The sequence below is a fragment of the Tasmannia lanceolata genome, unplaced genomic scaffold (assembly GCF_043159265.1).
Source record: "Tasmannia lanceolata isolate RefF3 unplaced genomic scaffold, GAP_Taslan_0.1 ptg000018l, whole genome shotgun sequence".
NCBI classification, from domain to species: Eukaryota; Viridiplantae; Streptophyta; class Magnoliopsida; order Canellales; family Winteraceae; genus Tasmannia; species Tasmannia lanceolata.
Window position 1 is genome coordinate 1,361,443 of NW_027518695.1, and position 23,076 is coordinate 1,384,518.

The 23,076-nt window shown below is 39.4% G+C and overlaps 2 protein-coding genes and 1 non-coding gene across 3 annotated transcripts; 1 reads left to right on the plus strand and 2 right to left on the minus strand.

The window, feature by feature from the left end:
- Positions 1 to 1,298: 1,298 nt before the first annotated feature.
- Positions 1,299 to 1,371, minus strand: TRNAF-GAA (transfer RNA phenylalanine (anticodon GAA)). Its single transcript has one exon. It is a non-coding gene; the product is annotated as a tRNA-Phe (tRNA).
- Positions 1,372 to 2,095: 724 nt separating this feature from the next.
- LOC143850777 (U-box domain-containing protein 37-like) lies at positions 2,096 to 5,693 on the minus strand. Its single transcript, XM_077360032.1, has 4 exons — positions 5,247 to 5,693; positions 3,046 to 3,164; positions 2,706 to 2,821; positions 2,096 to 2,457 (listed from the first exon to the last, which is right to left on the minus strand). The coding sequence occupies exons 1-4, from the start codon at positions 5,545 to 5,547 to the stop codon at positions 2,238 to 2,240; spliced, it is 756 nt and encodes a 251-aa protein (XP_077216147.1). The 5' UTR covers positions 5,548 to 5,693; the 3' UTR covers positions 2,096 to 2,237.
- Positions 5,694 to 9,821: 4,128 nt separating this feature from the next.
- Positions 9,822 to 21,418, plus strand: LOC143849745 (phosphatidylinositol/phosphatidylcholine transfer protein SFH1-like). The gene is made up of 11 exons (XM_077358922.1): positions 9,822 to 10,063; positions 10,205 to 10,233; positions 13,360 to 13,443; positions 13,566 to 13,619; positions 14,302 to 14,379; positions 17,659 to 17,712; positions 19,292 to 19,351; positions 19,419 to 19,514; positions 20,023 to 20,124; positions 20,442 to 20,522; positions 20,821 to 21,418. The coding sequence occupies exons 1-11, from the start codon at positions 10,009 to 10,011 to the stop codon at positions 21,136 to 21,138; spliced, it is 1,011 nt and encodes a 336-aa protein (XP_077215037.1). The 5' UTR covers positions 9,822 to 10,008; the 3' UTR covers positions 21,139 to 21,418.
- Positions 21,419 to 23,076: the final 1,658 nt, after the last annotated feature.

Genomic DNA, 23,076 nt, shown 5'->3' on the forward strand with positions numbered 1-23,076 from the left:
CTTACTGGAAACGAATGAAGGGAGGTTGCAGTATTCAGGAGAGAGAAAAGGTTAGGGTTAGCATAAGATTTTAAAAAATTACTGTTTTACAAGTTTGATATTACATTCATTGAGATTTAATGTCGAGCTTTTAAAAAAAGATTCACACAAGTTCCACTTGAAACTTATGTTGAGTTTAAATTCTGTTGTCAATTTCTATTCAAAACTTGCGAGTCTTTGAAATTTCAAATACTCAGCATTATTAAACACTAATTTGGCATAATCAAATCGAGAAAAAAAATACTATCAGGGCTTTGTTTTTTCAACTTAAAATGGCTGTAAATCAAATCGAAGGAACGGAGCGATGTCTACAAACCAAGTAGACTATCTTCTAATCTAGTTAGGGAGCTTTTCATAAATATTTATAAACTTTACAAAATTTGTCTCATCACCATTAATGATTGCAATTTGGGCTTATGATATTCAGACCCATTCATTCGGTGGGTGTCCTTACAAAGGATGGTGATCTAACCACCGGATTGAAAGGACTACCTTTTCATGACCATAGAACTATAGAAGTAGGGGTGTAAACGAGCCAAGCCAAGCCTCGCCAGGCTCGTCTCGGCTCGTTAAGCTCAAAAGCTCGGCTCGGGCTCGAGCTCGGCCAGGCTCGCGAGCCTTACCGAGCTCGGGTTATATTAAGGGCAATGATATATTCACAGTTTCACACCCCTCATCTTCCTTGGACAGCCCTAGTGTAATTTGACTACTCTTTTTACACTACGGCCTACTGGGGTGGTCCAACTAACAAATGGGGTTCCAAAAAAGAAGTGACATATTTTGCCTCCCCCTTTCACTCCCTGGACAACCCTTTTAGTATATATATATATATATATATATATATTAAATCCTTAACGAGCCGAGACGAGCCTAGCCTAGCCTAGCTCGGCTCATAAAGCTTAACGAGCTTGGCCAGCCGGCTCGGCTCGTTAAGGATTCGAGCAGAGCTCGAGTGAGCTTCCGAGCCAAAATTGACACCCTTATATAGAAGTGAACTGTTGAAGGGAAATTAAGGTCAATTGTCCACGTATGAGTCTCTTAATGGCCTAGGTTAGAATCCTCTGATTAGTGTGCTTATTACCATGGAGCCTACTAGATGAATGATCCAGATCACTTAAAAGTGTCATCTTATCATTTTAAAACGCTAATAGAGAGAAGTATATCACGCAGCCTAATACACAACATTACAAAAACAATGTTCAAATACGTTGTTTATGGCATAGTAAGTACATGTAATTGATAAGTACACACTGACATAATGCGGTGAGCGTGGATCGAACACGCGACCTTCAGATCTTCAGTCTGACGCTCTCCCAACTGAGCTATCCCCGCCGAGTTATGGTACTATCCAAATTATTTTAATTAATTGTTACAAAAATGCAGATGATATAGCCCAATATAGGCATCTCTTTCTCTCTCTCTCTCCTGGATGGAAAATTATCTTACCCGTCATCAACAAATGCTGGACTCAGGCAAATAGTAGACTCTTCCCAAAAGAACATGGCAAGACTGAGTTTCGAGTTCTTCAATGACTTGGTAGAGTTTGTGGTTTCTAATATAGAGTCATAGACACATGGAGACACACAGAAAACGTAAATCCACAAAACTCAATCACCCTGTTTAACCTCTTCAATGCACTTAGTTAAGATGAGGATTTGTAAGATGAAAATCAGGATGAAGATGATGAGGCAAAGAAAAAGCAAAACGAGGAGGATGGGATAGAGGAGAACAATGATGAGAAAAATGTGGGCAATGCAGAACAACTTGAGGAATCAAATGAATCATGGAAGGAAGTTCACAAGAAAATTTGGCCAAAACGCTCACAAAGAGCCCAACATACCCCTTCTAAATTAGCTGATTATGTAATTCACTAGTATTGAGCATTTTGTTCAATCAGGCTTAGTGTTTGTCGCTCATATGTGCTGAGCCTTGGTTCTCCCTCTCTCACTTGTTCCGAGTTAGGGTTGGTTTTGAGCTATTATTGTATCATCTTTCTCTTTATCAAATAAATCGGTAGGGGTCCCTTCTAAACCCCAGCTTACGTATATAAAAAAAATAGACAAATGGAGACTTGTTTACCTTAAAACATGTTTGTTAGAATACAATAACGTTAGTTTCATGAAATATAACCACCTTGTTAGCAAACTCAATTAAAATCTCAAAATACTCTTAAACAAGGATGTCGACCAAAACGACAATTAGATAAGCTTGCTCGAAAAACATGTACAAGAAAAGGAGTCCTTTTTTTCTTCAACCTCTGAACTCTTCTCACTTCTATAGCTACCGGTCTCAGTAGGCAAGAGTGAGCTCATCTCCCCTATTATCACTTCCTTTCCTCCGCATATGATTTTAACTCTGCAGAAATCTGGTGCATTCTTATATATGTGTTCTACCTTACCACTCCCCTCCTTCAACTTCCTGAAAAAAAGCCCAAATGAGAGAGATTGAGTATAGTGTCCCGGAGATGAATCCTTCATATAGGGACGAATGTACAGTTGGGCCCACCTATTTGAATTGATCCAAACCTATTTGTTTTTACTTGGGACATCACTCTCTGGTGTAAAAGAGTAGCCATAAATACACTTAGAGGGGCTGTCCCAAGTAAAAAAGGGTGAATATATTACTTACCATAGTAAAAAAAAAGCCGTTTCTTGCGATTTACTTACCTGAGACTTGATTTGGTGGACCCCACGACTAGCTCTCTTATGTTGAGGATGGGAATGAGATCCACAATTGCCTTTGCTATAAGATCACTCTCTATAAGGATGGTCTCTGCATTTACCTGTTATTTTATGATCCACGTGTGTCATCCCAATGGAAAAACCTCAAAAATCTAAACAATACAAGTGGCACACATGTATTATGTATACCATATCGGATGGTCAGGATTGCCCCATTCAAAATTTTGTGAATGATACAGAAACAAGGGGTGGAATTATCATCTCCCGGAGCAAAAATAGAGTAGAATAATTACCTTAGAAGCACAAATTAGAGTAAAGTAATTACCTTAGAAGCATTGCAGTGACTTAAGAATTTCTGCAACAATACTGTCCTCTTGTTTCGCTCTTGGCTCATGTGGCTTTCCACCTGCTCTGGTCTGACTTTGTTCTTTGGGAGCATTCCCACTGATCACATAGTACTTTCAGTCACTTTTTAGAAAAAAATAGAAGGGTTTGATCATCATGGGATGTGTGCAGATGGTTAGGATCATATGATGGGTGCAATCCATTGGCTATGGATCTCCAATGTGGGGCCCACCAGATGATCGGCATCATCATGTTTATGTCGAATGGGCGAGTGAGTCCAATCATAGCTTCTCCATCGATCGATACACCCTCTTCTTTGTTTTATGGGTTTTGTTAACGAGTGCCCTAATCGTCTTAAAATTGTTATGAAAATCTCAAAACATGCTTGGGGGTTCCACGTGAAAGAGCAAAATAGTCCCATATCGGAAAAGTGTAACGGTGTGGATGGGCTTATAAGGGAATGAGTTCCCTCTCCTTATCAGCTAGCTTTTGAGGGCGAGTTCCACGCTCCTAATGAACCTTAACGAGTGCCCTAACAAAACCCTTGTTTTATTCTAAGCTCCTCGTTCCGGGGTCAATATAAGGCCAATTAATGATTCAATGATAAATGCTTAAAGAGAGGGCTGTGTTTATTAACAAAAGGGGGCGTGCACCATGTGATGACAGACTGACAGTTGAACAAAATAGATAGGGAATGTAAATAGTTGGTGGAGATATGCAAGAAGATGCTTCAAGGTGTTGTGTTGCCTTCATTAGGTAGTGACACTCATCATATGGTTAAAATTTTATTTTCATTAAGACCTTGTTTGGATTGCAAGAAAAAAAATTTCCTTTACACAGATGAGGGAAATGATATGATTATGGTTAATTTATAGCGTTATTGTCCTAAATTGAAGTTTTTATGTGGTGTTTGCGCTTAATGGGGGCACCACGCTTGATATTTGACCCAGCAACAATTGACTTTTTCATAGGCATCCGATCAAATATCAAGGGCCGCACCTTTTTTGTACCCCTATTACACACGCATGATTGCATCATCACCATATAATTCCATTCTAAATTGAAGGTCCTTCTAAATAAAAATTGAATAGGTCCGGTTCAGGTCATATTTTTTCATGTTTAAAATTATAGAAATATTTTGGGAGCTGATAAATTCGCACCCTCTTGAAGGATGATTCAAACTCCTTTAACTCAATCCATGTTAAAGGAGTGTGAATCATCCTTCAGGTGGTGCGAATTTATCATCACTCAATATTTTTCCTTTATAATCTTTTTCTAGACAGTTCTCTCGCAATCCAAATAGGGCCTTTGACCGTTGCCAACAACTAGCGAGTCGCTTTCACAATCAATCGTAAAAGACAATTTTGGGTCCCACAGTCGGCGTCCATTGTGTGTGTACAACATTTTGTTACCGTCTCGAACGAACATCACATAAAAAAAAAATCAATCTATGTAGCTTCTCTTATCAATAATCATGGGAGTATATGGGACATGAGGCTGAAGTGGGACCTAATAAGCATCTTTTATAGAGGAGCGTAAAAGTCCTTTCTTTTTACCATTTTCATGACAAAAGGTACACAATTAATTAAAGGAAAATGATATCTGCGCCTAGGTGTTTCAATAAACAAGTGCTCCACTTGTTTGTCGTGTCGTATGGTATTTAAAGGGATTTGAGAGGGTATTACGGCTCTATTTAAACCCTTTAAATACTACAAGACAAACAAGTGGAGGCATGTTTATTGAAACACTTGGTGCATATATCATTTCCCATAATTAAATTAGATAAATGAAATAATCTAAATTTAGATTCCAACGATAGGACAAAAAATACCACTTTTCTGGGGTTAAATTTTCAGAAAGAGGGAAACTTCGATGGCTTTTTTTTTTTTTTTTTTTAAATAAAAATAAATATGACTGCTAAAGTAAGGGTATTTTAGTCATTTCGAGATCTACCAGACACATATGGTTGACTTGACTGGTGACAAAGATAAATTGAACCTGAGCGTCTCGTGACCTCATATGCTAAAATAAAGCCACAAAATCTCAGCTCTTGGATTAAACTGCTCAAAATCCAACGGCCCAGATCATATGTCTCGTCTTTAACATTGAGCCACCCGTTTCATACTCTAAGAGACAGAGACAGAGAAAAAGAAGAAGAAGAAAAAAAAATAGAAGACTTACAGGGAGTAGGAATTCTATGAACTTCCGGAAAGACATGAATGAGATAGACGAAGGTGGAGGGATTTAGTGCATGCTTCAATGTCCATGTCAGCGCATCCATGCTCGAACTGTTCTTTCCGACTGCCACGTACACTTGGTTGCCGTTTTCCGTCAACGGTGCCGGAATATGGTGGTTGATCTCAGAGAGCTCGCTTGAATGATCCTCCTCTATCTCGTTTACGGTACTAATTAGGTTGCTGCTGGTAAGAGGGTCATGCTCAAACCATGCTTTGTTGCCTTGGTCGGATGAGAATTGGCTCATTTTGTGATGACTTTTGTTGGGTGCTTTGATCAGAAATTGTAGCAGGTCCTTGACCTCTTTTTTGGTGTGTGGTAACTGAGACGAGGTTGTTATAAATATTGAGAGGAGGTTATGGGTTTTTCTTCTTTGTTTGACTTTTCAACAATAGACAATGTTGAAATAAATAGAGAGGAGAAATAAATAAATAGACAACTATAGGTGCAACGTGGGTTGGGCTAAACCCGAACCCCATGGTGCAAGTGTTGTGGTAAGTGGCCACAAAGGCCTTGCACGTAACACACGAGGAGAGCAGGTGTGCGAGAGCCATCTGGTGCCTTATCCTCAATAAATTTGGAATTGGAATTACTGCGTCTTTCCTTTTAGTACCACACTTCTTAATTTATTGTTGGACCTTGGCACCATGGAAAAGAAAAAAGGAAGGATTCTGTAAAATCTAGCTATTTTAGCAACCATTGAGGCGATTTGGAAAGAGTGAAACAATAGACTTTTCCGTGATGTTGCAAAGATTTTGCCACATGCATGTACAAAGATTGTTTCATTGTGCATTTTTTGGGCAAAATCTCTCTTGTGCTTCAAGCTTACCTCTAACTCTGATTTATGGCCGCGATGCCACGGGGTTTGCTCTACTGGGGTCAGGGAGCTTCCTCTCTCTAGGTCAATTCCTCTTGACTTGGGTTGTTTCAAGCTAAACTTCAACGGATTGAGTTTGGGCAATCCGAGACCATTTGGTGTCAGAAGCCTTATGAGAGATGCGAGGGGGCCACTATATGAGGCTGGTATAGCAGATTCTAATGAAGCTGAACCTAAAGCGGTGCTCCAAGATTTAAGGCTTACTGATGAGAGTACCTTGTCATCATTGGTGGTAGAGGACGCCCCCCTCAACGTTAGTCGATGGTTGACCGGACGCCACCCTCACACTTGGAGGTCACCCTCACAGTTGGAGGTTTTCACATTTGATGGATGAGATTCACGATATAGTGGGGTCTTGATCTATTTCGTATCGTCACATCAGAAGGGCTGCAAATAGTGAGGCGGTTTGCTTTGGCTCGTGCCGGGTGAATAGGCCCAATTTGGGGACGTTTGATCTCCTTCTCCCTTGAGTCAATAGTGGTTTAACTTTTTATTTCTTTTATCCTTCCCAATTCGTTTGGATTTGGGTATGGGCTCACATTATTTGGATGATCCAAAGCGTTCATTTGATGGGTCCTGACATAGATAGGGTGTGCCCAAAAAATCAGCTCCATCGGATCATCCTAACCCTTCAATCTATGGATGAACCTTCAGCTGAGGGGGCAAACCTTAAACAAATTGAAACTACAGGGGTGTCTTTGTCACTTTTTAAACTATATGAGTGGAAGTGGATGTGTCAGAAACTAGAGGGGGTGTAAATGTAATTATCCCTACTCTTTTTTGAGTTGTTTTAGGACGGGTGCCCATATTTTCCTTTGGAAAAATTACCAATGGGGGACATCAAAAAACTAGAATTGCCAATGGAGGACACACTTTTGAAAAATTGTTGAAGAGGGACGAAATAGGGGTTATCAAGTCTCTAAACGGGGGTTATCAACCCTCTAAATGGGGTTATCAAACTCTCAAAAGGAGGTTATCAACCCTCTTTAACAATTTTTCAAAAGTATGCCCCCGTCGGCAATTTTTCCTTTTCCTTTGGAAAAATATGAGTAGGCACGCGTACAAATAATGGCTTATTGTACAGGTTAGTGACCAAAATACTCTTCTTTCCAGGTTAATACACCCCCCCCCCCTTCCCCCTCTTACGGCTAGCTAACGTTAAACGTTAGGATTTAACGTATATGTCACTTTCCCACCATTTGACCGGTCTCTCTCTCTCTTTCTCTCTCCACACACACACACAACAGGAACAGTTGGTGGGCCCAACAAAAACCATTGGTGGACTGGTGGGCCCATCTTTGAACAACGTAGGCCCCGCCCATACCACACCATAAGATAATCCAAACCGTCCATTTGATGGGCCATAAACATAAATAGGTTGCGTCCCAAAAATATAATTTCCATAGGCTGATCCTAGCTCTCAGATCTAAATAGAAACTACATCTTATGCAACCTCTATAGATTGTAGGGTTGTGATCATCCTATGGAAATGATTTTTGGGGCACAACCTATTTACATTGTGGCTCATCAAATGAATGGTTTGGATCATTCTAAGGAGTTGGTCGTAAAGTAACATTAAGGCCCATCCACAACATAGGACGATCCAAGCCGTCCATGGTTTGGATAATCCTATGGAGTTGGTCGTACAGTAACATTAAGGCCCAATCATAGGCCCCACCGATATTTTTTCAAATTGAAGCGTACCGTCCACAACATAGGATGATCCCAACCGCCCATGGTTTGGATCATCCTATGGTGTGGTTCGTACAGTAACATTAAGGCCCAATCCAGGCCCCACCCATATTTTTGAAAATGAAGTGTACCGTCCAGACCATAGGATGATCCGAGCTGTCCATTTGATGGGCCATAACGTAAATGGGTTGTGCCCTCAAAAGGGTTGGCCCATCAAATGAATAGTTTGGATCATCCTGTGGTCATACAGTAACATTAAGGCCCATCCACAACATAGGATGATCCGAGCCGTCCATGGTTTGGATAATCCTATGGAGTTGGTCGTACACTAACATTAAGGCCCAATCGTAGGCCCCACCGATATTTTCAAATTGAAGCGTACCGTCCACAACATAAGATGATCCAAGCCATCCATGGTTTGGATCATCCCATGGTGTGGTTCGTACCAATTTAGGCCCCACCCATTTTTTTGAAAATGAAGTGTACCGTCCAGACCATGGGATGCAACCTAGTTACCTTTATGACCCATCAAATGAACGGTTTGGATTATCCTATGGTGTGGTATGGGCGGGGCCTACGTTGTTCAAAGATGGGCTACCATTCCACCAACGGTTTCTGTTGGGCCCACCAACTGTTCGTGTTGTGTGTGTGTGGGGGGGGGGGGGGGGGGGGGGGTGGGTGGGGGTGGGTGGGGGGAGAGAGAGACCGGTCAAATGGTGGGAAAGCGTTAGCCAAGAGGGAAAATAGCCTAAGGAGGGAGGGGATATTAGCGCACTAAAATTTTAAAATAAACTGCCTTCTTAATTACGGCATCACATGAAAGTCTGAGAAGAGAAAGTTTTTTAAGGCCTGAACGCTCCTGCACGGCCGCCACCATATAAATCCTCCAAGGCCTAATTTCTTGTCTTTATGCACACACGTAGCTACACCAGGAACTCATTTATAGATTAGGCTTTGTACCGATGAGTGGCCAATGTTGCCAGTAATGTCGATGTTGTTCTCCACAGGACTCGGACACATTGTTCCTAGAATCGGCTAACTTTGTGTGACACTTTTATCTTAAACAATACCCTTGGAATTAGCTATTGGGGCTATTTTCCAAGCCATCTACAAGCAACCAAACAGAGGATAGCAAGCCTATCATAAAATAAGGGAAATGTTATCGGCACTACTCTATTTTGATAAGGGCATTCATAACTTTATTAAAAGTACAGTATGGCCGGTACCATAGGATGATCCGAACCATCCATTCGATGGGGCCACAACCTAAATAGGGATCAACCCTCTAATATTCAGATCGGAGGGTTAGGGTCAACCTATGGAATTGATTTTTGGGGTACAACCCATTTAGGTTGTGGCCCATCTAATGGACGGTTCGGATCATCCTATGGTGCTGGCCATACTGTACTTTTAATAAAGTTAGGAGTGCCCTCATCAAAATAGAGCAGTGCTGATAACATTTCCCTAAAATAATGCTACCTGGATTAGATTAGAATTAAGATTTTAATAGTTGGTTTCCTTTTTTTGTCGGTTCCTATTTTTACGCTCTTACTTTGTTACGTAGAAGTTATCAAAACAAAAGAGGATTTGCTTCTTTTTTGGGTAAGAATTAGCCTCTAGATCTACTTGGAATAAGGTAAGAGTAAGCATTTTCGGTGAAGTAAAGACGTAGACTTCATTAGATGCCTTACGGCATGTGCTTATTCAGATAACTATTTATTGACTAGCTGATCATCTTTAAAGATATTGGCACTACATAGTTTTGATAACTGCACTAACTCACTGTGTCTTTCCTTTTCAAGTGGCTTCTAGCTTTCTGGGAATTGTAATGAGTGTTGCAGCTGTTAAATAATAAAAAGACAAGACAAGTTAGTTATCAAAACATGGTAGTGTGAATAACAGTAACCTGATATTTATTTATATATTTATTTATCTTATAAAATGAAGGAAAGGCTAGAGCTTTAGTTCCAGAGAGGGGGAAAAAGCTAAGCAAAACGCGCCTTTCTTGAAACCTCTTCCTCTCTCTTTTCACGTTTTTGTCTTATTCCCACCAAAGAGAGGGTTAGAGAGACAAAAAGGGGGAAGAAAAAAAAAGCACAATTTCCCTTCTTTAATTCTTTCCAACTTGAATTTTGGAAAATGGGGATTGCCTCTCAAGACGCAACCAAGCAATTTCAATCCCTGATTGATCAATGTCAGCTTCAATTTCCTTCTCCTTTTAAAAAAAAATCAATTTTTTTTCCTTATCCAACTACTTTTTGATCTTCAATTAATAAACCCTATCTGTCATTTTTTTTTTTCGTTTGATTTTGATTCTGGGTTTGTTTTTTTGCAGTTGATGAACCGTTGCACAACTCGTTCAAGGTCTGCATTTCTCTGATTTCTTCAAATTTTACACAAATTTCATGGATTTGAAGATCTGGGTTGTTTTTTTTTTTGTTGGTTTGATGCTTTGATCTGTCTCTTCTGTTATGCAGCTGTAAATGTGTTGGTGATTTCTAGGGTTTGATTTCTTTTCCTTTTTCGCGTTGTGGAAATTGGAGTGTTTGTATTGATGGATTGACATTGTTTTTCTTTCCCTTCATCTCTTTTATTTTTATTTTTATTTTTATTTTAAATCTGGACTCTTTCAGTTGATGGACTAGTTGTTTTTAGCTTTCAGAGAAGGTGAATTCACGTTTTTTAACTTTTTTTTTTTGTTATTTTATATCTGTTAAAATGAAACCATGGTGCTGAATGTTGCAGATCGTTGCTTGGTTTTTTTGGTCTATGTGCTTTAGTGCATTTTGGGTACTGAGATTTTTTTTGGGGGGTTTCTAGGTTCTGGACAAGTGATGTTTTTGCTTTTTTATTTACATTATTCTTTAAGAATAAATGCTTTATTTGATTTGGTCTGAAAACCAATCAAATGTTGGCATAGTTCTCTCAATTGAATAGGGTCTCTGGATTCACGTGCTCGGGAAAGTTGGTTGATGTAGTACATGGGTGTCTTGATTTGGATGTATAATGAGTTTATGTGTATCAAAACTTAGGTTTTAACTTATAAGTCATTCCTTTGGAGTTTTTGCATGATAATTTTTGCCACTTTTTTGTTGGGTGATTTTTCACTTTGTATACTTCCCATTTTTCCCCGGTGTGCAAGCTTCAGTAGAGGCCCACGTGAAACCAGATTATCTGGGCTCAAAACCATGGCTGTGGTCTTACAATTCATTGGTCTTATGCATGGGATAATAATTTGATACTGTATTCTTCAAATATTTATTAATCTCGAGGATGTAGAATATGGCTAATTTGGTCTTTGCCTCATAGAAGACTTAGTTTTATTGATCTTGAGGATGTAGAATATGGCTAATTTGGTCTTTGCCTCATAGGAGACTTAGTTTTATTGATCTTGAGGATGTAGAATATGGCCAATTGGTCTTTGCCTCATAGAAGACTTTTGATTACTGGGAAGAGTTCCCCATTGAAATTCAGAATGATGGTACAAATTGATCTATTATGCCCCTTTGACAGAAAGCTAATTAGTTTCTATAGTTTTGGCATGCAATTTCTTTATACCCATCAATGCCTTCATTTATCAGTAAACTAGTGCATACCCTTTGGCAATATCCACATTGCATAGTTAATCTGCACTCTAACATCGTACATATTTAGTGGAAGAGTATGCTTAAGTGCGTTTCTCCTCTTCTAGCTAATACACCCTGTGTAGATTTCAACAGTTAAACCTCCCTACGTGTTTCGACAGAATATCCACACAATGAGTTTGGCAAGGAGTCTAGTATAAATTCACTCCCTCGTTGCCATTAAAATATTGCTATTGGATCTGGATCCCTCCGTGGGCATCTATACAAATAAATAAATAAAACTAGAAAAGGAAGCATAATGGTTATAAATTTTAAGTTGTATAAACAAAGCGAAAAAGTAAACAAAGGAAGAACGATGGTAAAAAAAAGGACAATGATCATGAAAAATAGTGTAGATTGTTACTGTGAAACAACCAGTAACTCCAAAAGCTTAAGCTGTTGGAGAAAGGCGTTTTTAATCTTTTGTACTTTAACAGTCCCCCTCACATGTGGCCCCTCTTTCTGGGTTGGCCTACACGTGGCGCACATGTGGCCCCTCTTTTGGGTTTGGCCATTGCATGGGGAATTTTGCTATCCGGGAGTGTGCACTCAGGACCTTTGCTCTGATACCATGTGAAACAACCAGTAACTCCAAAAGCTTAAGCTGTTGGAGAAAGGCGTTTTTAATCTTTTGTACTTTAACAGTAACCTATAAGCTTGAATCTTCAAAAGTTTGTTATCTCCTTCCATCCAAATGAACACAAAACAACTTTCCATCAGGTTTAGGATGGAAAATATCCTGTTGGAACATTGATAATTGACTTCTTGGACTTTCCTTGAAAGCACTTAAATGAAATCAACATGATGTTGATCGATTAAAGTTCCAAAGGTTTTAAAGTTCTTGTTTTACTGGTTTAGAGGTGTCAGGAATGAAAGCCTCAACTCATTTCCCCCTTCTTATGACAGGAAAATTTGTTTTGACAACCGACGGGTAGCCATTTATGCCTTGATTTGTGGGCACTCGTTTGGGCACTGGGCTTAAAGTAACCCTTGGCGATATATGCAGCTTTACGCTAGGTGATGGACCCATGTCTAATGGCCTAGGCAATCACCCTTGACATATATGTAGTAAACCCATATATCGCCATGGGTTTTAAATTAAACCCATGCCCACTACGATATATGCAGCTTTACACTAGGTGATGGACCCAGGTCTGATGGCCTACGCAATCACCCTTCACAACAGTGCTCTACGCAGTTAAGACTAAAGACAAAGACATCTTCCCATGAAACTTTATCTTCCACTCTTCATTGGTATGCTCTAAATGTTCCCCAAAAACTGCCAAAAGCTTGCCCAAATTCAAACGAGTATAGCTGCTCATTGTGCCCAGAGGAATCTAATAAACAGGTGATGTGGATACTCTATCTAGTTCACCCCTTGACAAGTTTCGTAAGGTCACAGACTTGTAGTATTTCATTTTTCCAACTGATTGCTCGTGAGAATCTTATCCTTCATAGCAAGTCACCCAAAAGGCTAGGCATATAGAAATGTTATAGAGCTTCACATGCTGCTGAAAAGGGGCGATAATGCTAGTATTTGCTATGAATTTGCATAAGGATTTCTCCCAGATCCCACCAGGTGCCTCTGTGCCCCAACACTAGATAAAGATGCCTGTAATTCTTGTTAGATAATGTTCTATTTCATCTTCTACATCGAAATGCTTAAGTTGCTTACATAAAGTCTTCTATCAAAGGTGGTCATTTCAGTGTTTAATGTTGCACTTGGTTAAATCATGTTTGTTTTTGTGGGAGAGGCCATTTTCCACACGGTGTTTAGATGAAATGTTGACTCAGCTTGGTTTGCTTAGTTTTTTTTACCATTCAAAAAAAAAAAAAAAAAACCCAGCTTGCTTTGCTTAATTTTCAGAATGTCCATCAAGGATTTCCAAATGAAACATTGGTGCGGTTTCTCAAGGCGAGAGACTGGAATGTTGCCAAAGCCCATAAAATGGTAACTGTCCAGTCACTGTGATTTAGAAATTTGACTAAAACTGGTTTTCATGAAAAGCATTATTTGTTTTTGTTTTTGTTTCCACCTTTTTCTTATAGTGCTGATGTCCATGTGTGTTGCAGTTGGTGGATTGTTTAAATTGGAGGTTACAAAATGAGATCGACAACATATTGACAGTGAGCCTTTGTGATACTTAAATATGAAATTTACATCTTATTCTATAGCTACTGAAATTTTGATTGGAAGTATTGTCATTGCTACATGTATATTACATATTCGTTTTTTAATCAAATTTTCCATGTTTTGCTGTTCTTTTGTTATACAAAATACTAATAGAGTGACCAGAACATGCATTTTTTGCACACACATATTTGCCTTAATCATAGAATACATGGAATAATTTCTAACATTTAACGCCCCCAGTAGTCTATGCAAGTTTGGAACACACAAGGGTGATGCATTTTAGAGCTTTTTTGTAAAATGTAGGGCTAGTTTTTCTTGTGTTTGCTATATTCAGATTTTGTGTCTCCCTTGTTGCCTTGCAAACCTGATTGGCCAAAATAAAGCTTTCAAATCCATAAATTGCCAAAATGAATGAAAAAGCAATATTCTTTACAAATTTTCCAAAATGACACTGGTATGACTAAGACAACCTCATCTTGTCTACAAAATTGAAAGCATGGAATCGAAGGCTACATTTTTTTAACAAGATAAAGGACCACTTTTGTATTTTTATGGGGTTATGTCTTTGAATCATTCCTTTTAAAAATTTAGGTATTCATTCTAAATGGCCCTATAACTAATATGGTTCATTTTTTATCCATTTGTTTCTAATTTGACCATTCTTTCCCATGACAGAAAGCTATAGTTCCAACTGATTTATACACAGCAATACGCGACTCTCAGCTCATTGGATTGTCTGGATACTCAAAAGAGGTTTGCCTCCTACTTTGTGCTTGTGAGCTTTTAGTGTTTGTGTTGTGGCATGTAATTCTAGTCTATAGTATTTACTCATGCAATAATGCCATAAAGTTGATTATTGTTGATCAATTTTTTATAGAAGGCGACTTTATCTCCTCTGCGTAAGATTGTTTATTTCACTTCTGTTTTACTATTAATAGTGCTGTGTTTATCGTTTAGTTTATTGTCCTCATACATTGTAATATTTTTTCATCTGTATATGAATATAATGTGCATCCCGTGCCTGATTTTTATTGCCAAGTTTCTTTGCATATATTGGAAGTGAGGTGTTTGTTGGTGTTGTTTTGTTTTAACATGTATCTTACAAGCTTTTTTATTTGATAATTTGGGAAATCAACTTTCTTTAAAGTTCTTTTGCTATTGAAGTAAATATAAACCTTACCAATCGTGAGCCATACCCCACATCTTGGTTCCATCATGGTAACCTTTTGGCGTGTGTAGACACTATCAGTTCCGGTTATAATAGGAATAGCTATAGTGGCAATTTGTATGATCTACCACAAGATAGTGAGTTTTCTATGGTATACTTCCTTTTAGATTTATTTCTTACTCATCAGTGAGTATCTCTTTATCCGTATATTCTAAATTCTGAAAATACTTACTACTATCCTGTCCTGCAGCCCTTCCTAAGCAAAGCATTTGAGCTCACAAAGTGGTTTAAGGCATGACTATTTTTGGCAGACCATGGTAGCAAATTGCATGATATGCGTGCCAGAAGCACGGCCCCGTGCAACACGTTCCAGCTACTACCCCCCACTACATCGTCAAGCCATGGCCTTTCAGAGGATGGGCCATGAATCTGATCGGAGAGATTGATCCTGTCTTAGCGAAGTTGTTACTATATCCTGAAGCTGCCTCATAGCAATGCAGAACAGCTTTTAAGTTCCTTTTTATCATCAACACACTGAAAATGAGTCCATCATTAGCATTTTGAAGCTGAGTACTTTCCACTTCTGATTTCTTGTTGGCCAATCGTAAAGCCTGCAATCAAGCCACAAAAATGAACCTTATCTATCTTTCAAATCAAAGCTTCAACCATAACAGTGAAAAGAAAAGTGGATAGAGGATCACCTCTTGTTGGTTTAAAAAAGCCACGTGGGATCCATACATCAGAAATAAGAACCAAGTCAACGGAACACAATTTGTCGTCCAAGTCCACCTCTTCCCAAATCCCATCCTTCCCATCAATTAGTCAATACAAATCTATTCAATCATATCATACACTTTTCCATGTCAATATCCACACCTTTTACTGTGATAATAGTAGTCCACATATTCATTGGGAAGCAGAATACAATCCAGTATTTGTCTAACCTTTTAATGAACACATCTGTGTTTTAGATATGACCTCCCCTATCACATTCCTTCAAATTCCGCTCCATTCTTCTTAGGAATGAGAGAGATAAAAGTGGCACCAATCCCTTTTTCTAGCCTTAACTTGTCAAAGAATTCATCAAAAACTGCCATTAGGTCTTCTTTGATAGTTCTCCAAAACTGCTGATAGAACGCCAAACAAAAATTATCTCTTGCAAAGGAGCTCTATAACCCTTCAAGGAAAAGAGAACATTTTTCACATCTTCTTCACTGAATTTTTTCTTTAGATTAGCCTTTGAAATGCCATCCAGCTTATCCTAGCCGAACATCAGCCAGTCTGCTCCCCCTACATTTCCAACAACCACTTCACAATCATGTCTTTAATGTTAGTCTAGGTTTTAAATTTCGGTTTCGGTTTCAGTTGCCCCGAAAACGGAAACGTTTTGATTTCGGTGGAAAATTCTGTAAAATCACAAAAACATATGGGAACATATGATGAAACTTCAGAAAATGCTAGAATACGCACAAATACACACTTAGAAACCATCACATAAGCAAGACCAAGGAAGCATGACTCTAGATTCCCCCTGCATCGGGGAATTGCGATTCCTCGGAACCCTATTCCGAATCGGGAATCTCGACGCTTCCCCAAACAGTGGGAGTCACGTTTCCCCAAAATGGGAATCACGCTTCCCAACAACGGGAATCTCGCTTCCCCAACAACAGGAATCACGGTTCCCCAAAATGGGAATAATGCTTCCCCAAAATGGGAACGCTCTTCCCCGTCGAATTTTATGGGAATCACAAAAACGGGAAACACGCCTCCCCGGCTCTTCTCTTTGTGCTTCCCACGACCCTTCACGCTTCCCGCTTCCCACCATCCCGGGAGCCTTCGCTTCCCTCTTCGCTTCCCGCTCTGGCAACCTTGAGCAAGACAACCATCCATAATGGTTTAAAAACATCTAACAGTTAGGGACATGTACTATTGCGTATGTATGATAATTTACATATCAAATTTCGCGTGCAATTCATATAAATATTTATACATAATAAATGCACAACATTTCCCATGTTATTCATATCAATCTAATGATATAATACATATTGATATAGTATACCATTATTACACTTACGATTTTGGTTTATGCATTTCAGTCGTTTGGCTTTCAGTTTCGGTGGGGATGAAAATGGAAACATTTCGGTTGTTTTGTCTCAGTTTTAGTGAAAATTTATATCTGTGATGTTAGGTTCCAAAAACTAGCCAAGTTCGAATCTTAAGGGAGAGAGGCCCGGGACTCCAAGTTTGGGTTAGGGAGAGTAGGTCGATGATCCAAAATTGGTCTGGGAAGAGCGATCTGGATCGATACACTCGTGATTTTTAGAACCCCGATAAGGGAGTTCACATCCTATCGAACCCCACTGATATTGATACTTATTGGCCAATACGTATCCGTAATCGGACTATATCCAAACCATGCTTACAACTAATCTATGTGTTCAACTTCTCTCCACAAAGAAGTGTGATCGTTCAAGTATCAATTATTGGATGTCCATGCCATGGAATCTTTGCAGTTCTGGTAACTGCAATCAATGCAACTTTGTATGTACTAATCATGTTCGGAATTGGTTTCTCAACAAAATGGCACGGGGCATGCCTTTTAATTACAACTCTAGCAGAGTTCATTACTTATAAGATTAAATTATGCTCTCAATATGTAGCCATGCCGCACTGTTGCATATCGGGTACCATGGCTTTTATTAGCTCAAACAGTGTGATACGAAAAGCCATCTCATGGCCTACTTGCAACCCATCGCTTATTTCGTGATTGTTGACCTTTATAAAACATTGCCTGCAATAGTAGTTGATAGATATTCTTCATGTCATTTCAACTTTTCACATTTCATTTTTCCCGTTGGCAGGGCCTTCCTGTTTTTGCTGTTGGTGTTGGACGGAGCACATTTGACAAAGCATCTGTAAGGATTATTTTCATTGCTTTATTATATGAACAATACATACTCCAAGATTTCACTTCGCAGAAAAGTGTGTTGATATCCATTGTTTTTACTTCGGCATCTTATTTTATATCTAATTACTACGTATAATGGTAGATACCAATAGTTAGAAAAGTACCATAGAGTTCTCAAGAAATCAGAACCACTTAGGCGTACATGTTTAGGATTCAAAGTTGTGTGCTTCTTAGCACACACCACGTGTCACACCATTCTTGTGCTTCTTAGAAAGAGCGTGAGCCTTGGCGCAACGGTAGGGTTGCTCCATTGTGACCTGGGGGTCACGGGTTCGAGGCACGGAAACAGCCTCTCTGCAAAGCAGGGGTAAGGCTGCGTACATCTAGCCCTCCCCAGACTCTGCAATGGCGGGAGCCTCGTGCACTGGGCCGCCCTCTTTCTTGTTCTTATTTTTTTGTTGCTTTGCACACTTTACAACGTAAATTCATGTTTAGATCAATTGTAGGCTTTTTATAAATGAAAGGAAGACGCTGTTTAGATGGGCTTAATAACTAAAGGCTTTTCAAGCTTGTGTTGGTTTGGACTTTGGACGATTGGCTTGTGGTCTTATCGTGCTAAATTTTGGCTTGGTAGCATAGAAAAACCAGTTGCTATGTTTCCTGCCCAAGCAGTCAACACTTCTTCAAAATGTGGATGCGGGTCAAAATGCGGCCGAAGAAAATCCTAATCAACTTAGCCCGGACAGGTGTGGCTCTTTGGCTTAAAGTCATGGGTATGCTTCCCAGTGACGCGAGTTCGAATCCACCCCATAGTAACCCGATACGCGTGGTTTACAGGTGATTGCGTGCATCCATAGGGATTAGTCCCGCCCTAAAATGGCGTGGGGATACCCTATGTCATTCAAAAAAAATCCTAGTCAACTCGGCACGACACAGTTGAGTACTCGGTCGACACGGTCATAACTCGGAAGAGTCAAAGGAGTTTTCATTGACTTTGTAGGGAAAAACGCGGAACGCGGCCAAGGCAAAAGGGGGTCGACTCGGGGGAGTCCACAATGTTTCGGGGGAGTTTTGAAACTATCACTGAGACATGTCATTTGGGTGCATTGTTTTGCCTATGGAAACTTCACGAATTGTTTACTATTTATTTTCTACTTGATTGCTTGTCTTGTTTCCTCTTTTAAGGTGGTGAGAGCCTTCTTCCCTGCTGATTAGTGTCTGTTCTGATCTCTATCTAGAGAAGATATCATTAAGTATTGTTGGTTTAAAATGGTCGGAAGGAATCATCCTGCACGGAATCATTGTACAGAGTGGTTGATAGAACTTTTACATGGATTTTTGTGCTTCACTGCAATAGTACTTTCGTACTGCAAAGGAAATACAAGAACTATTATTATACATGTCAAAATAATTATTTTTCCTTGGGCAGCACTTGGAAATTGGTTTTACCTGATGCACCATGTTATATTATTGCTCGGTGTTTAAATGTTTTTCGCCACTAACAGTTACAGTCAAGAAATTTTCAGCAGGTGCTTCGAATTGTTCAGTTTGCCTAATACTTGCTTAATATTCCTCTTTTGTTGTAGGTTCATTACTACGTGCAGTCACACATCCAAATTAATGAATATCGTGATCGAGTAGTTCTGGTGAGTGTAATGTTTTCATGCCTATAAGCATTTTTATCCTTCTTTTTTACTCTCAGCTTTGTTGTAGCCCTCTGCGACGAGGAAGCATGAGCGTCATATTGACACCTGTTTGAAAGTTTTGGATATGACTGGTCTAAAGCTTTCAGCACTGAGCCAAATAAAGGTGTGTCCTTGCCCTTTTTATTTTGTTTGGTTATTGGTGCATCTTTCTATCATCTGAACTGTAGCTTTTACATTTTACTCTCTGAAAATGTGTCTTTTTTCGGGGTTTGCTGAATCCGACACTAGATATCCATGTCAGATTCTGATACTCATACCTGTACTGATGCAACATAGCTGACATGTCATTTGGTTCGAAAATGCCCTCATTGGCTCAAAACCCATTAGTGACTTGTCCCTGCAATTATTGACTATAAATTCCCTCTTTGTTTATAATGATGGTTACGACATCCGCTTCCAGAATTCAAGACATTGTTTTTTGCTGCTGGTCCATTTTTTGTTTTTCTAGTTATGAAATATGTGCTGTGTATTCTAATCTTTGTTGTGACATTTAATCTTGCCTAAATATGGGCATGCGTTTTTACACAGTTCTAAAATTGTTTGGCACATACTCTTCTTGCTTAATCCTTGGAAGGTTTGTTGACTTTTCTTTGTTCCTGCTATTAATGCAGCTATTGACCATTATTTCTACTATCGATGACTTGAACTACCCAGAGAAGACGGACACATATTATATTGTTAATGCCCCTTATATATTTTCAGCATGTTGGAAGGTGAGGCTCCATGTTTCTCTATGGAATTCTATTCTCTCTTAGAGCTCTTTCACAAAGCATATAGGCTTTGTTCTCATTGTCCACTGATCATAAAATTAAATTTTTATTGTAAAACATAAGATGTCTCGGAAACAGCCTCTCTGCAAAGCAGGGGTAAGGCTGCGTACATCTAGCCCTCCCCTGACCCCTCAATGGCGGGAGCCTCGTGCACTGGGCCACCCTTTTTTTTTAATACATAAGATGTCTGTTTTTCTCCTTATGACTCTCTACACCTTCTCTGCCATGTGATGACGGGTGTTACCTGAAACTTTTGGCAGGTTGTGAAGCCTCTTTTGCAAGAGAGAACGAGGAGGAGAGTGCAGGTCCTGCAAGGTTGTGGAAGAGACGAGTTGTTAAAGGTAAGAAGGCAGTTTCCATATTTTTCATAGGGAAATGATATATTCACGCCTTTTTTTTACTTGGGGCAGCCCCCTCTAGTGTAAACAAGAAGTCATAAATACACTAGAGGGAGCTGTCCCAAGTTAAAAAAAAAAGAAAAAGGGACGAACATATCACTTCCCTTTTCAAAACATGAGAACGTGACATATTTGACTTGATTTCTTCACTGAAAATGCATTTTCCTAACCGTACTTGATATTTCTGTTTATTTTTAGTTTATGTGGCGGAGCTATAGTTATTTTGATTTGGCATTTGCAGATAATGGATTATGCATCCCTTCCGCATTTCTGTAGAAGAGAAGGCTCTGGGTCATCCAGACATTCAAACCCTGGAACAGATAATTGCTTTTCATTAGACCATACCTTCCACCAACAGCTCTACAACTATGTCAAGCAGCAATCATCGAGCTTTCGAACTATCACACCCATCAAACAAGGCTCTTTTCATGTCGATTTTCCTGAGCCGGACGACGGAGATTCAAAGATTGTTCAGACCATAGAATCCGAGTTCCACAAATTTGGGGACCGAAATGGGCTCTCCCATTCGCTAAGTGGTCTGGAAATCAATGGGGACTGAAACCAGAGAAAGCAGGAGACTATGTAGATGCATTGTAACCAATGATAAAAAAAAAAAACCTCTGAGAAACACGACGACCAATCACATTCTGACAGCTTGTCAAATGGAGCATTTCTTGACTGCCCTTTTGATGATGTTTGGGCAGCGATAAGTACCTACATGATGTAATAGTTATTTTCTGCAATTGTTTTTGTTGTGGGTTTTAGGAAAAGTTAACATGGCTTATGTAACTTGATATAGTTCTAATATCAGCCAATCAGGCTGAGAATGCTGACCGCTATAGATCTATGTGGAGCTAAGTATAGGTTAAACAAAAAAAGAATGGAAGTGTGGATGCTCATGGCAAGTTTGGGAGCATTGCAACTTGTAGCGATACATACCATTTAGTCTAATGAAAAGATACAAAACACAGGTCTGTGGAATGAAAGAGCTGAAGGTCTGTTGTTTCTGTACTACAATCACACATTCACACATTATTCTAGACTGAAAGAGAATAGATATTTTGGTAATTTTATTATTGAAAATCAGGAAAAATGTGTTAACACTCCCCCTGTAGTACACATTCGCTCCCCTTTTAACGTGATTTGACGTCAAAAAGCGTTAGAGTTGCCCACTGTTCACGTTATAAAAGGTGCGAATGCGTACTAGTGGGGGAGTGAAAAAAATATGTATATCTAATTGTACAATTCCAAAAAAGGGGACTGATATTCCACTGCCACATGTTGATAATGCCACTACTCACTTTATTTTATACTTTTCTAACTAGCTTTTAACGGGTGTTGCAATACTTTAGATTATCAACATCTGATCAAAAGCGCAACAAAATGAGTAGAGTAATGCTAGGAAACCGAGAATAGGACCTAAAAGGAGACCTAACAAATTGATTCACGCCACCACATCACAAATTCACAAGTGAGTGAGTGAGATTTCTCACATTTCGCAGTTGAGATTTGGATCTGGATCAAACCCTTAAATTTCTAAGTGGCGAGTGGGAAGACATTGAGTCGAAGGTGGTCAGCACGATTCCGCTGTGTCTAGCAAATAACATTAGTTTTAAAGTAATGGAAGAAGAAGCGCCTAAATTATGAGAGAAGTTGAAAAAGCTTTACATGTAAAAAATCTTGGCCAACCGAGTGTATCTAAATCGATAGTTATACGGGTTGGAGATGTAGGAAGGCAAGAATCTTTTAGAACACATTATTGTCTTCAACATGCTTGTGGATAATCTCCGCAAGTTTGATGAAAAGTTGAACAAAGAAGACATGGTCATTTTGTTTCTTACTTCACTTTTGAATTCGTATGACTGACTGGTGACGACATTATTGTATAACAATGACAAGGAAGTTATAGGAAGTCACGACTCAAATGAGATGCGGAAGAAACATGTTCTTAGTGGGAGTTAAGAGCATGAGTTGGTTGTTCGGGGTGGGAATAAAAAAGGAAGGTCATTTGTCATGGGATAGGGAAAAGGCGGGTCAAGATCTAGAGTAGACGGAAAGGGTGTGTAGTGCTATCATTGCAAGGAATACAACCACATCAAGAGAGATTGTCTGAAGCGAACTGGCACGTCAGACAATAGTACTACAAATACGGTGGTGGGCATAACGAATGAGTAGAGCGAAGAGGTTGGAGATGTTCTCACATTCTCCACAAGTAATCACACTTCTCCTCATGATGAGTGAATTATAGATTCATGATGCTCTGTTCATGTATACTCCATGAAAGAATATTTTGATATGCTCTGATAGACAAAGGCAAGTGTAGTGCCCTAGAGTGATGGGTCTACTTGTAGACACCACGGGAGTTAGATCAGTGAAGATCAAGATGTTCATTGGAGTGATTTGTACTGTGAGTAGTGTGGCGTACGTCCCAAAGACAGAGGAGAATCTAGTATCACTTGGATGGTTGAATTCTAGCAGTTGCACGTATTCAGATGTA

Excerpts from the sequence above, each read along its gene's own strand:
- LOC143850777 (XM_077360032.1), bottom strand. The coding sequence starts at position 5,547 with ATGAGCCAATTCTCATCCGACCAAGGCAACAAAGCATGGTTTGAGCAT. Across the intron at positions 3,165-5,246 it reads TCATAGAATTCCTACTCCCT|TGGGAATGCTCCCAAAGAAC; the intron begins GTAAGTCTTCTA and ends CTATGTGATCAG. Across the intron at positions 2,458-2,705 it reads TCCACCAAATCAAGTCTCAG|GAAGTTGAAGGAGGGGAGTG; the intron begins GTAAGTAAATCG and ends GCTTTTTTTCAG.
- LOC143849745 (XM_077358922.1), top strand. The coding sequence starts at position 10,009 with ATGGGGATTGCCTCTCAAGACGCAACCAAGCAATTTCAATCCCTGATT. Across the intron at positions 13,620-14,301 it reads AGATCGACAACATATTGACA|AAAGCTATAGTTCCAACTGA; the intron begins GTGAGCCTTTGT and ends TTCCCATGACAG. Across the intron at positions 14,380-17,658 it reads TGTCTGGATACTCAAAAGAG|GGCCTTCCTGTTTTTGCTGT; the intron begins GTTTGCCTCCTA and ends TCCCGTTGGCAG.